Source organism: Salvelinus sp. IW2-2015, linkage group LG9 (assembly GCF_002910315.2).
Source record: "Salvelinus sp. IW2-2015 linkage group LG9, ASM291031v2, whole genome shotgun sequence".
Lineage (NCBI taxonomy): Eukaryota > Metazoa > Chordata > Actinopteri > Salmoniformes > Salmonidae > Salvelinus > Salvelinus sp. IW2-2015.
In genome coordinates, this window is record NC_036849.1 from 10526391 (window position 1) to 10541899 (window position 15509).

Below are 15509 nucleotides of genomic sequence, written 5' to 3' on the forward strand. Positions count from 1 at the left end.
AATTTACTGTATGTAAACTTCTGACCCACTGGAATTGTGATTAAGTGAAATACTCTGTCTGTAAAGAATTGTTGGGAAAATGACTTGTGTCATGCACAAAGTAGATGTCCTAACCGACTTGCCAAAACTATAGTTTGTTACCAAGAAATTTGTGGAGTGGTTGAAAAACGAGTTTTAATGACTCCAACCTAAGTGTATGTAAACATCCGATTTCAACTGTAGATGGGAGGGGTTGAGGGTAGCTGAATGCTGTGACTGGATGGTCTTCAGATATAGATGGGAGGGGTTGAGGGTAGCTGAAGGCTGGCACGAAATACCAACAAAACATAACTAATGTAAGATACAGTGCATTCGGAAAGTATTCAGAACTCTACTTTTTTCCACTTTTTCTTACGTTACAGCCGTTTTTCCCCCTCAATCTATATCCACATATTCTGACTTAGAATATGTGGACAACTACAAATACCTAGGTGTCTGGTTAGACTGTAAACTCTCCTTCCAGACTCACATTAAGCATCTCCTATCCAAAATTAAATCTAGAATCAGCTTCCTATTTCTCAACAAAGTCTCTTTCACTCACGCTGCCAAACCTACCCTCGTAAAACTGACTATCCTACCGATCCTTGATTTCGGCGATGTCATTTACAAAATAGCCTCCAGCACTCTACTCAGCAAATTGTATGTAGTCTATCACGGTGCCATCCGTTTTGTCACCAAAGCCCTATATACCACCCACCACTGCGACCTGTATGCTCTCGTTGGCTGGCCCTCGCTTCATATTCATCGCCAAACCCACTCCAGGTCATCTATTAAGTCTTTGCTAGGTAAAGCCCCGCCTTATCTCAGCTCACTGGTCACCATAGCAGCACCCACCCGTAGCACGCCCTCCAGCAGGTATATTTCACTGGTCATCCCCAAAGCCAACTCCTCATTTGGCCGCCTTTCCTTCCAGTTCTCTGTTGCCAATGACTGTAACGAATTACAAAAATCACTGAAGCTTGAGTCTTATATCTCCCTCGCTAACTTTAAGCATCAGCTGTCAGAGCAGCTTCATTGCACCGATCATTGCACCTGTACACAGCCATCTGTAAATAGCCCACCCAACTCCCTCATCCCCATATTATTTATTTCTTTGCTCCTTTGCACCCCAGTATCTCTACTTGCACATTCATCTTCTGCACATCTATCACTCCAGTGTTTAATTGCTAAAATGTAATTATTTCACCACTATGGACTATTTATTGCCTTACCCCCCTAATCGTACTACATTTGCACACACTGTATATAGATTTTTCTATTGTGTTTTTGACTGTACATTTGTTTATCTCATGTGTAACTCTGTGTTTGTCGCACTGCTTTGCTTTATCCTGGCCAGGTCACAGTTGTTCTCAACTGGCCTAACTGGTTAAATAAAGGTTAAATAAAATAAATAATAATTTGAGTCTCAGATTATTCATTTCATTTTTTTTATACATTTGCAAACATTTCTAAAAACCTATTTTCTATTTGTCATTATGGGGTATTGTGTGTAGATTGAGGGAAAACATTATTTTATACATTTTAGGCTGTAACAACTAAATGTTGAAAAAGTGGAAGGGGTCTGAATACTGTCTTCATGAAGACAGTCCGGATTTTCCATCTGAAGGCTTTGTCATTTCTCCTTGTCATGCTGAGTCATACGAGTCCCTCTTATCCCCCATTGGGGCTCTTTTCTGAATTGCCTGACTGCCCCTCTGTGTTTCCTGCTCACTTGGGGCTTTGAGGGAGCATGCTATGACTAAATCATTTGCCTTCACTTGCAGAGGTTTCTTTGAGAATATACCACTGAAAAGTAGAGCGACAGGGGAAATATTACTCATCTTTGTAGTATAAACACTAGTAGCGCTATGGTAGAATCCCGTGAGGTTTTTAGCTTGTACAACCACACTGGCACTAGTCTCAGATTTCTAGCAGACTGTTAAAACACGCAGTTAGTTATACTGCATCTTCACATCACATGACCATAATTACATTGGAGAATCCCTTCTGACTAATTCTAAGTGAGGAATTCCGTGAAGTTCCTCATGTCTGGAATACCGTGTCTGGGAACTATGACTCCCCAGCGGAATTTTCAACACTGCCTTGATTGGCCCTTCCCTTACAGGAAATTCCAGTGTACTCATCTATAATAATATAGATACAGACCTCTACAAGTCTATGGATATATGTTACGGCTCATCCTATGCCTGCGACTCATTCTGAAGCCTGATCACCAGCATCTTTACACTTCAGTCCCTTATTCTGTTAAGGCATTGGTGATTTGCCATTATATCTTCATAATAATGTGTTTGTCTTGAACACTGACCTTTCAGGATCTGTTTGATTTATTTAACATAATTAAATAATTCAGTCTCAGATATGGTCACATTCCAAATAGTCCATTGGGCATGTTGCCTGCACTTTCAAGTACTGGAGAAGAAGAAAAAAAACTCATTTTTTTCATCACCATCTCCCACACTGATGGAAAAACACCAGAAATCAAGGCGAAGTTAAATGTCATGTTTTAATTTACTGGAGTTTGTGGCTTGCTTTACCCTTCCACATGCAATGGATAACATTTACAGTAATGTCAAACTTTATACATTTACAGTTATAAAAAAAATATGTATTTGTATTCACAGCCATTTACAATATAATACATGCTGATGCTATTACATCGTTGGTTGGATGTAAGCTTTGTGATAATGAGTATCTTTCAGAGAGCCATAAAGAGCATTATTTATTGGCATCCATTTAGTTTATTTGGCATCTTCTCATTGGTTCACACTGTCCATCATCACTATGTCAGTCCTAGGGTGTACCCCAGCCTTCTGCCATCCTCAACCTCTGAGGTTGGCACCACTGCTGGGCATGCCACTGTACCATAGCTAGAGCCTGTGGGCAGAAGAGCTTCTCCCTGTCTGTACTACTGTTCTCTACAGGTTCTTTGGTCTACTTCCTACTTGTGCATATTCCATTGAATGTCATCATACCAACATGTTACCTGCGAAAGGAAAGGAGAAGGTGGATTAGAGCCAAAGTTAATTTATGACTATCTAAAACATCCAATCTGCTAGGTTCACTCATGACATACAGCTAGATATGCTGAACCGGTTTCACAGCTGTTTCACCAGAGGATATATGGAAAAACTCTACGCTGCATAAGCAATCACACACAGTAGAGATGCCTCACACACACACCTACAGTCCACATACTCACATCAGTTCAGTCACACTCACCTCTTCCTCATCAGACTGTCCCTCTTCCTCACTGTCCTCAGACTCACTGTCTGGCAGTTCTCTCAACTCCTGAGCCGTCAGCTCATACAGTTCCCTTTGGATTGCAGCGTCCTGGCGACCGTAGGTCAGGTGGTACGGCGTGTGACCTCCATAGGTTAGGCTGTTGACGTTAGCGCCGTTACTGACCAGGAGCCGAACCAAGTCCAGGTTCTGTAGGTCCACAGCCAGGTGGAGAGGGCTGCGGCCATTACACTGCTCCTGGAATGCCAAACAAGTGTCAAATAAGTTAATGGGAAATACACAGCATTTGGGTGCTTTTTAGGAAATGTGAATGACATAATCAAATGGACTATTGCGAGGGTGGGGTTGAAAAAAGGCTAACTTGCTGCATAGCCTACCTGTGCATCGATGTCAGCTCCGAGAGCAACAAGGCTCTCCACAAGCGAGAGAAAGCCATGGATAGAGACCAGATGCAAACAGTTCTGACCTGAAACAGAGAGCAGAGGAAGACCAATGGTTAGAGAACAGGGTAATAATACTTTACGTTAAGTTACTCTTATACCTGTGTAATTACTACAGTAACATTGTTGTTAGACATTATTTTTGTAATTGTTTAGTTCTAGTAATGGCCACATGTTCCCCACAAGCTGAAATAAGAAACAGAAAATAAACTATGTTTTTCAGTGTCTTACCACTGTAGTTTGACGTGGCCATGATGGCTGGGAGCTGGGTCGAGCAGCCCTGGGTCTGGGTGAGGACACTGAAGCAGGTGAGAGAGCCCTTCCTACAGGCGATGTGGAGGGCTGTATTGCCACTGTCGTCCACTAGCATTGGGTCACAGCCAGCCTTCAGCAGACGCTCCACTATCTCAGCCTGCTCTGTGATCACAGCCAGATGGAGCGGAGTCTGTATAGGGGAGCAGGACGGGTATGGTTAGGAACTGGAAGTATGAGTCTCTCTCTGCCCCTCTCGATCTCTCTCACACACACCTTTTACTGTATTTGTGTATCTACTTAATTCTCTCTCATACACACACCTTGTACTCCATCTAAGCATTTACTGTAATTGTGCAGGTCTTAACTGTATGTACCTGTCTCTGGTAGTTCTGTTGATTGAGGAAAGGCTCATTGCATGACAGCTCTATCAACTTCCTTGCACAGTCCTTGGCTTCATGGATAATGGCAAGGTGGAGAAGCCTGCATAGAAGACACGGGGGAATTATTAACTGCTCAGACTACTCAAAAATAAATGAACATGATTCCTGAATACGACATAAGGTTAACACTTAGAATGAAAAACAGGCAGCACTTCACAGTCGTCACACCTTTCCCTCAAGCTATTTCTACTAGTGGTGGCTTGACGCACTGGCGCACGTTGCAGCGTATCTGGTTTCTGGCACAAGGCCCGGGACTTTCCCGACCAGCGGAGTGTGAGCGCCGCCTTCTTTGACCCCCAGCCATAGTACATTCCGTTCTGAAAGGTTTGTTTACGTAAAGCCCACAATGGCCATAATCACTCTCCCCCAATACCTTCCTTGTGCATTGTTTAGATTGGAGCTACTTTGCATGCAAATGCAAACGTAACTTTTGCACACAGGAAGACAACCACAATTGCGCTATAATTAGTCGACTACAAAAATTAGCTAATTATATAAGCTAGAAATAACAGTCGATTTAATGTAACTCTGGAAACAAAACTTGAATGTCTGTTGATTTGATTATAGTATCTCAACATACGTGTCTCCGTCCTCTAAAACGTGTTCCTTCCAGGGTTCATTGCCGCATTCGTCTCTCTGCGGTGAGGGACAATCCACACGAAGACACTCGAGCTCACTGGCGACAACTTCATATTCCTCGTCTTTGAGAGAGTCAAGGCCGCTGTCCAGCCGCTCTTCGTTGATAGATTGCACTTTCCTATCCTTAGAATGTCGACCATCAGTGTTATAATCCATGTGGTTGAGGATACTAGCTCGATGAAGGTCCATTGTTGACACTGGCTGCTGTGCTGGTTGTAATTCGGAACTTGACATACACCAGCGTTAAATTCTCAGTAGTGTCGGAGGGGGGAGGAGTCAACACAGGGTGGGGGATTTCCAGGCGGAACGCAGGACTCCAAACGGTCTCCATGGGGAAATATGGGCCCCACATATTTCAATTCTGCATTTTCATACTTGTGGCCTCAACAGATTAGGTTTATGTTAGAACACTGCAAAGGGGCTTGGATATTTTTGCATAATCCTACATAAAAGCAAAGAATAGCCTAAATGAAAAACAAAACAAATAAATTCACTCATGAAATTAAATTGTGTCACGAAAACAAAATTTGATTTTGTGCATTGAGATTATAGGCTATGATCTATTCTGCTAGTAGCCTATTGGCTGAGTAGACCTATCAAATGTTTTTATTTTTAAATATTTTGTCCCTCTGCAATGATATGTCTAATGACAAACATAATATTTCCTAATTGTAATGCAGTTCTAAGGGAAGTTCCTGTGTTTGCTTATTTATCCTGGGTGCCAATTTGCTTTACTGTTCAAATTGTGCGGTTCTGAACAACACAGGTTATTCTAGGGGTCTTTCTATTTGCATAACACAGGGGATGAAACACAATCACACACATCAAGGTACATTTCTCTTTGAATCAAAGCAACATAAACATAGCAACTATCTCCATATTACCAGACCACACTGGCAGGAACATATGCACTCTAGTGGTAACCACTGTTCATCTGACTTCATAGACTGACAAAACATGACTAATGACTGATACCTCTGACAGGACCCAACTGAACTGGGGGGAAAAATTAAATTAAAAGAAGACCCATTTGTTGACATTCTAGCCCTGTGTATACCTGGTGCTAACATGGGTCCTGTGTCCTGATCTACTCTACATTCTGATTGTGCCCACATTTCCAGAAATTTGTCTACATATGATATTAAAATGTGTGACCAGATTTCCTGGTCTATTCCTTTATGCAAATTATTTCACAACTATTCTTTCTAAATCATATTTATTGTAAGACGCATTGATGTTATCAGTCAATGTCCCACCTGTCAATGATTTTAGAGAACCGAAGAATGATGATTTAAATGTTGTTTTCTCTGTTCAGTTCAGTCTACACTTGTAAGATATCCAGACATAATGAGTGTCTGACTACTGTACCTCGGGAGGTGGGCAGGATGAACATTTCAATGTTCCTTTTGATTGTCTACACCTGTCTAAAAACGTGGGCACAATCAGAATGTCGACAAGATCAGGACAAAAGACACAACCAGGTATAAATGGTGCTTTTGAGTGTCTGTCTATGGTTGAACCATGATTTGATCAATAACCAGTATAACAAGACAACTAATCATTTGACGAGGCAGGTGGCAGAAAAATACCTGATTTACAACGAAGGAAAGAAGTCATGTTTACTTCCCTGTGACACAAGACCGTGTGTTAAATCTGACTTTAAAGTCTAGGTACGGGAGGCCATCAAGTTTTTGATCTCCTATTATGAGAGGCCTTGTATGGAATGTTCTCTTGAGATATTCTATTGAGACACATGACTGGGTGGACCAGACGTGGTAGGAAACTCCCGGCACATGGAGTACTTTTTGAGGAACAACAAGAATGTCTGTCTCTAGCTAAATGTGTGTAAACAACAAGGGGGATGGGAGACTCTCTTGTTACAGACTCTCTTGTACACACACACACACACACACACACACACACACACACACACACACACACACACACACACACACACACACACACACACACACACACACACACACACACACACACACACACATTGCAGCCTAAGTATAAGAAATGCAGTATATTAATTTTCAAGAGAAAATGTCTCACCTGACATTGTAATAGATAACAACAAACGTTGCTGCAGGTAGAATGTGTGATGGGTGGATGGGAGTTTCAGAGGAAACTTAACCTTGTAAAAACCAATGACATACAGTATACAGTACACTTAATATACCAAGGAAGGAGACAGAACGTGTCTCCTTCCTGAGCGGCATGACGGCTGCGTGGTCCCATGGTGTTTATACTTGCGTACTATTGTTTGTACAGATTAACGCGGTACCTTCAGGCATTTGGAAATTGCTCCCAAGGATGAACCAGACTTGTGGAGGTCTACATTTTTTTTTCTTCTGAGGTCTTGGTCGATTTCTTTTGATTTTCCCATGATGTCAAGCAAAGAGGCACTGAGTTTGAAGTAAGGTCTTGTAATACATCCACAGCTACACCTCCAATTGACTCAAATTATGTCAATTAGCCTATCAGAAGCTTCTAAAGCCATGACATCATTTTCTGGAATTTTCCAAGCTGTTTAAAGGCACAGTCAACTTAGTGTATGTAAACATCTGACACACAATTGTGATACAGTGAATTATAAATGAAATGATCTGTCTGAGAACAATTGTTGGAAACATTACTTGTGTCATGCACAAAGTAGATGTCCTAACCGACTTGCCAAAACTATAGTATGTTAACAAGACATTTGTGTAGTGGTTGAAAAATGAGTTTTAATGACTCCAAACTAAGTAAACCTCCGACTTCAACAGTACCTCTGCTGCAGAGGATAAGTTAATTAGAGTTAACTGCACCTCAGATTGCAGCCCAAATAAATGCTTCAGAGTTCAAGTAACAGACACATCTCAACATCAACTGTTGAGGGGAGGGCCTCCCCTGGCGTAGTGGTCTAAGGCACTGCATCGCAGTGCTAGCTGTGCCGCTAGAGATCCTGGTTCAAGTCCAGGCCCATGGAGTTGCTACAAGAACATCCCTGCTGCACAATTGTCTGGGTTAGGGGAGGGTTTGGCCAGCAGGGATGCTCTTGCAGCGACTCCTGTGGCGGGCCGGGCACAATGCATGCTGACACAGTTGCCAGGTGTACAGTGTTTCCTCAGACACATTGGGGCGGCTGGCTACTGGGTTAAGCAGCATTGTGTCAAGAAGCAATGTGGCTTGGCTGGGTTGTGTTTCGGAGGATGCATGCCTTTTCCGAGTCTGTATGCATCGATGAGACAAGACTGTAACTACCAATTGGATAACACAACATTTCAGAGAGAAATGGGTAAAAGTAAAAAATAAATTTAAATATTCAGAGAAGATTGTGTGAATCAGGCCGTCATGGTCGAATTGCTGCAAAGAAACCACTACTAAAGGATGCCAATAATAATAAGAGACTTGTTTGGGCCAAGAATTAGACCAGTTGAAATCTGTCCTTTGGTCTGATGATTCCAAATTTGAGATTTTTGGTTTCAACCGTCATGTCTTTGTGAGATGCAGAGTAGGTGAACGGATGATCTTTGCTGAGGTTGCTTTGCTGGACATTGTTGGTGATTTATTTAGAATTCAAGGAACACTTAACCAGCATAGCTACCACAGCATTCTGCAGCGATACGCCATTCCATCTGGTTTGCGCTTAGTGCGACAATCATTTGTTTTTCAACTGGACAATTACCCAAAACACACCTCCAGGCTGTGTAATTGGCTATTTGACCAAGAAGGAGAGTGATTGTGCTGTATCAGATAACCTGGCCTACACAATCACCTGACCTCAACCCAATTGAGATGGTTTGGGATGAGTTGGACCACAGAGTGAAGGAAAAGCAGCCAACAAGTGCTCAGCATATGTGGGAACTCCTTCAAGACTGTTGGAAAAGCATTCCTCATGAAGCTGGTTTAGAGAATGCCAAGAGTGTACAAAGTGACATCAAGGCAAAGGGTGACTACTTTGAAGAGTCTAAAATAGTTGTGATGTCTTCACCATTATTCTACAATGTAGAAAATAGTAAAAATAAAGAAAAACCCTTGAATGAGTAGGAGTGTCCAAACTTTTGACTGGTAATGTAAGTATCGCAATTAATAGTGTAGAAAATCTACTTTTTTGGTCTGTTTTGAGAGACAGACAACTCATGACAGCTTGTGGTACTGTGTAACCATAGCAACGCATGTAAGCAAATGTCCATGTATGCTATTCTAGTTTACAAAATGATAGCCCATTGGTGATGTTATTAAGCGTGGATGAAGTGGTGATACATAACAACTGAACTGTTCTTATGGATTTTCTAATAGTCCTTTCACAACTGTTGAACAAATAGTGCATTGACAATGAATGTACTGTAGTTAACGTTAGCAGCCAACCTAACATGAAATGATGTATACAAAAAGGCCATCAGTGAAGCAAGTGTTTTTTACAGTCTGAGTGAATAGTTTGTTGTATTAAGAGTCATTTATTGATCTTAACTAATGCAATTTATTTTTTACTGGCTTCACGGGGGAGTAACAAGATGGATCTTAAATTGGTCAGCAATATTAAAAACATATTATTTTGGTATAATGCATTAACTTCTCCAGCTGTACATGACAGTAATCTACATTGTGTTGCTTTGTAGTGTATAGAGATGAGCTACATGTTTTCGTTTCAACGGCTACAGGTTTTGGAAGATGAATATGTTTTGAAAAAAAATCATTACAGACACTGTAATAAGTACATTTCTTAAACAATACATAGTAATGTATGAACTGAATAGAAGCCAATATTGTATGAGCTGAATAGAAGCCAATTCTTTCTCAAAAGAAAATAGTTTTATTTTATTTTATAGATGTAGTATCTGTGATCTACATCTGTTTATATTAGTTACTATGCTGTTACTAAGCGGTGATGTATTACGACAGTTACTACACCTAATAGGAAATGCACATGCGCACTATTGTGCCCGGCGACTGTAGAGCACGAGAGGTTTTGACTAAACGAAAACGAACTGTACTCCCGTCTCTTGCCTTGTCATTTCTCCACAACACAAATATTACAGTGGCGACGAGGTGATTAAACTTCTTTAACGGACATTGCTTGAAGGGTAGAATGTTGCGTGAGTTATGAAACTCAAAATAATTATGTAATTCGTCAGTTGTTTTTTATTTTCTTTCGCCAGTAAAAAAGGCTAAGCACTGCTAACTGTACAGTATGGGTTTAATGACAGTTTTTTTTTATTTAACCACCAGAGGGCAGTGTCGCTATTCTGGACTCCAATATTCTTGCTACTTGGCAGCAAGACTATTGGAGTCCAGAATAGCGACACTGCCCTCTGGTGGTTAAATAAAAAATACTCATTGAACCCATTGAAATTAGGCGATCTCAGTGGAGAAATATTGTCAAGAAGAAGAAAAAAAAAGGAAGAAGGAACGTAACACGGTGTGTACATTATTACAAATGAGTGCAGTGAATGAAGTAATTGCAGAAACTTCTGAAGTGAAGAATTAGATGAAAATTAAGGAATACAAAGAATAAGGAAACTGAACAATTAACTGTGAAAATGGCAACCATTGGTCGAGTACCAGAGTTTGAGGCTACAAAAGAGGATTTTGATTCCTATGTGGAGCGTTTTGAGCGTTGGCTGGCTGCAAATAAAATCAAAGATGAAAAGAAAGTAGACGTATTTCTCAGTGTTTTGGGTCCAACTGAGTATGGATTGCTGAAAGGTCTCATTGAACCAATAAAAGCAGTGGAGTTGAACTATGCAGAACTGACTGAAACTCTTTCAAGGCATTTCAAGCCTAAGCCAATTCTCATTGCAGAACGTTTCAGATGTTACCAACGTCACCAGAGTCAAGGGGAAACCATGGCTGACTACATCCTTGCTTTGAAAAGGCTGGCAAGTACATGTGAGTTTGCACAATTTCTTGATGTTGCTCTTCGAGACAAGTTTGTATGTGGTCTCACAGGTGAAGCATATCACAGAAGGCTTCTGTCAGAGAAGGACCTGACCTTTAAGAAAGCCTGTGATATCGCACTTGGACTCGAGCTTGCCCACAGGGATACTATTGAGCTATCGGGACATGCAGAACGTCAGAAAGGTGTTCACAAGGTCAGTGATGCACGTGGTGAAAAAGGCTCACAAAAGTCACACTTTTCTCAGTCCCGTCCTCAAGGTTACACAAGAACAAAGCAGCCCACATCTCAAAGGTCTAAGCCAAGTTGCTACAGATGTGGGGGAGATAATCATCAGCACAGTGAATGTCGATTCCAAAATGAAAAGTGCCACAATTGTGGAAAGGTTGGACATTTACAGAYAGTGTGTAAAGCCTCAAAACGCACAGCAAGAGRGCACAAAGTGTCAGACGCAGCACAAGAAGAGGAAGGTACAACTGAAACAGTATTGGAACTGTTCACAGTGTACACAGCTCAACAACAAAAAGATGGAATCTATCTCAACATGGAGTTAGCGGGAAAACTAACTGTACTCCCGTCTCCTGCCTGGTCATTTCTCCACAACACATATATTACAATAGAGTTCTTATGTTGCAGTCCCCACTAGATCAAAATAAATGCATGTATTTTTGTCCTTGAAACATTACGTTGAAATACTGTAAAATCCCATGAAACCTATGGAGAGTTTCGTAATGGTGGATGGCGTCTTCGAACAGCGCCCCCTGTCAGTCATCTAGTGAATACATATCACTGGTAAGAACCTATAATCTGCATCTCACTGGTAGAGGAGGACAATGGTGGGGGTGGGCATTGATGGGAATACCTAAAACTCCACAGGACAAGAGTTTCTGAAACACTGAGAGCCGAGAGCAGACAAGAATGGTGACTCATAGTTAATACTAGTGAATTACTGAATCAAAATACAAAGGAAATTGTACAGTAGTGATGAGTGTGCTGCCTTGTCAAACATTAACCAAATACAACCCAATGCAAAACAATAAAGTGTGTTAATGAAATGGATGACTGTATTTTGTGTGAACTTTGTCTTTACAGATTGCATTGCTTTCTGATATAATTGTGGCATGTTAACAACAGTGACCAAACATTTTCATACCATCAGCTCTCTAGTCGGACATGGAATAAGAGGAAATGCTCCTGACACTCCAATACCTTGACTTTGTTGGCCTTAAGCCATTTTGCCACAACTTTGGTAGTATGCTTGGGGTGATTGTCCATTTGGAAGACCCATTTGTGACCAAGCTTCAACTTCCTGACTGATGTCTTGAGATGTTGCTTCAATATATCCACATCATTTTCCTACCTCATGATGCCATCTCTTTTGTGAAGTGCACCAGTCCCTCCTGCAGCAAAGCACCCCCACAGCATGATGCTGCCACCCCCGTGCTTCATGGTTGGGATGGTGTTCTTTGGCTTACAAGCCTCCCCCTTTTTCCTCCAAACATAACGATGGTCATTATGGCCAAACCTTTCTATTTTTGTTTACATTTTGACAATGAAAAATATTTCAAAAGTTCCATTTCTGAACGAAGTAGCATAGGCCTATGAGTGCCATGAACAAATAGTGTTGTAAATGTTTAAAAGCACAGTCAACTTAGTGTATGTAAACTTCTGACCCACTGGAATTGTGATACAGTGAATTATAAGTGAAATAATCTGAAAACAATTGTTGGAAAAATGACTTGTGTCATGCACAAATTAGATGTCCTAACCAAACTATAGTCTGTTAACTAGAAATGTGTGTAGTGGTTGAAAAACGACTGTATATACAAATACTAATCAGTGGGAATAGGGGACACGTGTGTGTGTGTGATGAAATTTCCGGAGGGATCTGTGACATTTTTGGAGTGTAGTGCACACAAAATGTTCTTTTTCACTTAGGTCTTCATGTGTTGAATAAAAATCTCAAGTTCAATGTGTTTCCATCACACTTTCAACTCTTTTGATAGTTTTGTCATAAACACAGAAGCGTTAAATAGGAAACTTGACTACTTTGGTCTTGGCACCTACACTCTAGCCAACAGCTATCAGATACATTGCGGGTAGGCTAGTCTACATGATGAGGTTATTATTACGGAAGTCCAGAGAGGACATATGAATTAAACAGTTAATCCCTTGAGATCACAACTTCTTTGTCTCATAATCACAACAGAAAAAAAGTTGTTTTGTCTAGGTCACAAGATAAACTCTTTAAATAGGAGTGTAAGTATTGATGATAGATTGACAGTATGGCTGAGGCGGCAGAGCCCACGGTGGATCACGCACACATTTTTATTGATTGCTACACTAAGTGATGGTACATTTCATGCTAACATCATGCTTTCATTTGTGGTTGGAGCTCATCAGTTAATAAGTCACAATGTTAACAAGCTAAATGTCCCGTAACTTGAGCTAAGAGCATTTGGGGCATCTGTGCCCTCGTGGGGCATTTAAGCCCTGGTCGTTGCCACCCCCAAGACAAACAGCCAATCGCATGCAAGCAACAACGCAGCTAACTTGGCTAGTCTTGTGAGCAAGCTAGCTAGCTAGGTATTATTATTAGCTAGCTAACTAGCTTTTTATCTGTGCTGGTTGTCAGCTTGCATAACTGATATGTGTATAATTGTAAGGGACACTGTGTTTTATGGATAATATTCAAATGTACAGAGTGGGTGAGCCTCTAAGGCTGAAATTGAGTCTCATCCACCTGCCAGGAATGCAGCTCACCCACTATAAATGTTAATATTATCCACAAAACATGTAGTGTCCCCATACACATATCAGTTATGGAAGATTACAAACAGCATAGATAACAAACTAGATAGCTAACAAAACTACCTAGTTAATCAGATAGCTCACAAGACTAGCCAAGTTAGCTGTGTTGTACCTTGTATGCGATTGGCTGTGGTCTTGGGGCCTGCAGCCTGGGAGACAGTGCCGCTTGTCAGGCAGGCATCTTTCAGGGCTTAAATGCCCCACGAGCTCAATGCATTCAATGCAGCAGCAGCCACGGGGCTCCATGATGAGGTGGTTATAGTGCACGGTGCATCTGAACAAATGAATGGATGATGCGTGGTAGCCTATTTTTGATTATCTCATGATCTCCACAAAACAACTTTTGTTATGTCGTGATCACAACAAAATGATCTTGTGAACAAAACAACCTTTGTAGTGATCATGAGATAAATCGTGATCTCGACATAATGAGGGAAATATTAGTTTTTTTATTAATGTCCTCTGGACAATAATATTTGTATTTGTAAAATGGCAGTCAAGCGTCGATAATGATGTCACCAAAATAAGACCATTGATATTTATTGTAAAGTATAGCATCAAGCTCAACACTGTACACTTTCTCCACCCTGTGAAGTTCATCATATGTTATTTCATCTGTACCCTAAGCATGGTTTCCCGAGTTGGAGAACCACACACCATATCATTGCGTGACTCCAAGTTGACTTCAATATGGTGATTATATCAATATTTGCACATAAAGGGGTTCCACTACCATTTCTCGCATAATTAGTTGTATGGACACAAAAATGGTCCCACCATGTCAAATGAACAAATGATCTGTCTGCATTTATAAACTTCTACCGAAATGTTATTTATTTTTAAAATGTTTTTTATCACAGCTGTCATAATTTTTTTTAAATATACAGGTATGACTTTACTCGCATAAATACAACTGTGGATGGAAACATGGTTTAAGTCTCAGTTTGGCAACCCTTTAAGCCCAATGATGTGTTTTTCCAACACTTACAGAACTACCTCTCTAGCTCTAGCTCAGAATGTTTGTTTCTCCATCTCTTCAGCCATCTCTTTAAGTCATGTACTTGGCATGGATGGCTTACAACATATGCTTGTGTAGGGGACCAGTGTGGTCTCAGACAAGTGGACAGTTTCTAATGTTTCAGAGGCTACTGATGCCACAATAATCATATTGACACACAACAAATATTACTAAGAGATACATCTGGGTCAGAAGAGATGCACTATGTAGTGTTTGACATAATTCTTTAGTTTAGGACCTGTACGGAATGCAGTTTAGGACAAATGCAACCGTGGGTCACACAGGGTTAAAGGCAGACTGAAAACACCTGATTTGGATACATGTGATATATTGGGTTGAAACGATATCACTAGCTACACAACAGCAACATCTCAGTTCAAGCACAGCACAAGAAACATAAGAATCTGACATTCTGAAATAAAGAGAAAAATGTCATATACACGCACTAATTTGAGCATGAACTAATCACAAGACACCAGAAGATGGCGATAGAGGACAGACATATTCCTTTAGTTCACGAAGAAGAAAAAAAAGCCTATGCATGTTCTGAAGACTTTGATTTACCAGTCGATCTTTACAGCAGTAGGCCTATATTATTCTAGCTAGGTAGGACTACATGTAGACAGAGAGAAATAATTAAATAATGAAAAAAGAGAAAGAGAGAAAGAACGAAAGATGTTTCCGTTTAAGTCATAAACAAGACTGTCCATGTCTTCTTTCTAACGGGCCGGGGCAGAACATGA

General features: G+C 40.8%; 1 protein-coding gene across 1 annotated transcript; it reads right to left on the minus strand.

The window, feature by feature from the left end:
* Window positions 1-2523: 2523 nt before the first annotated feature.
* On the minus strand, window positions 2524-5321 carry LOC111968552 (NF-kappa-B inhibitor alpha). The gene is made up of 6 exons (XM_023994210.2): window positions 4995-5321; window positions 4349-4454; window positions 3951-4164; window positions 3657-3745; window positions 3259-3516; window positions 2524-3022 (listed from the first exon to the last, which is right to left on the minus strand). The coding sequence occupies exons 1-6, from the start codon at window positions 5285-5287 to the stop codon at window positions 2978-2980; spliced, it is 1005 nt and encodes a 334-aa protein (XP_023849978.1). The 5' UTR covers window positions 5288-5321; the 3' UTR covers window positions 2524-2977.
* Between the last annotated feature and the right edge of the window lie 10188 nt (window positions 5322-15509).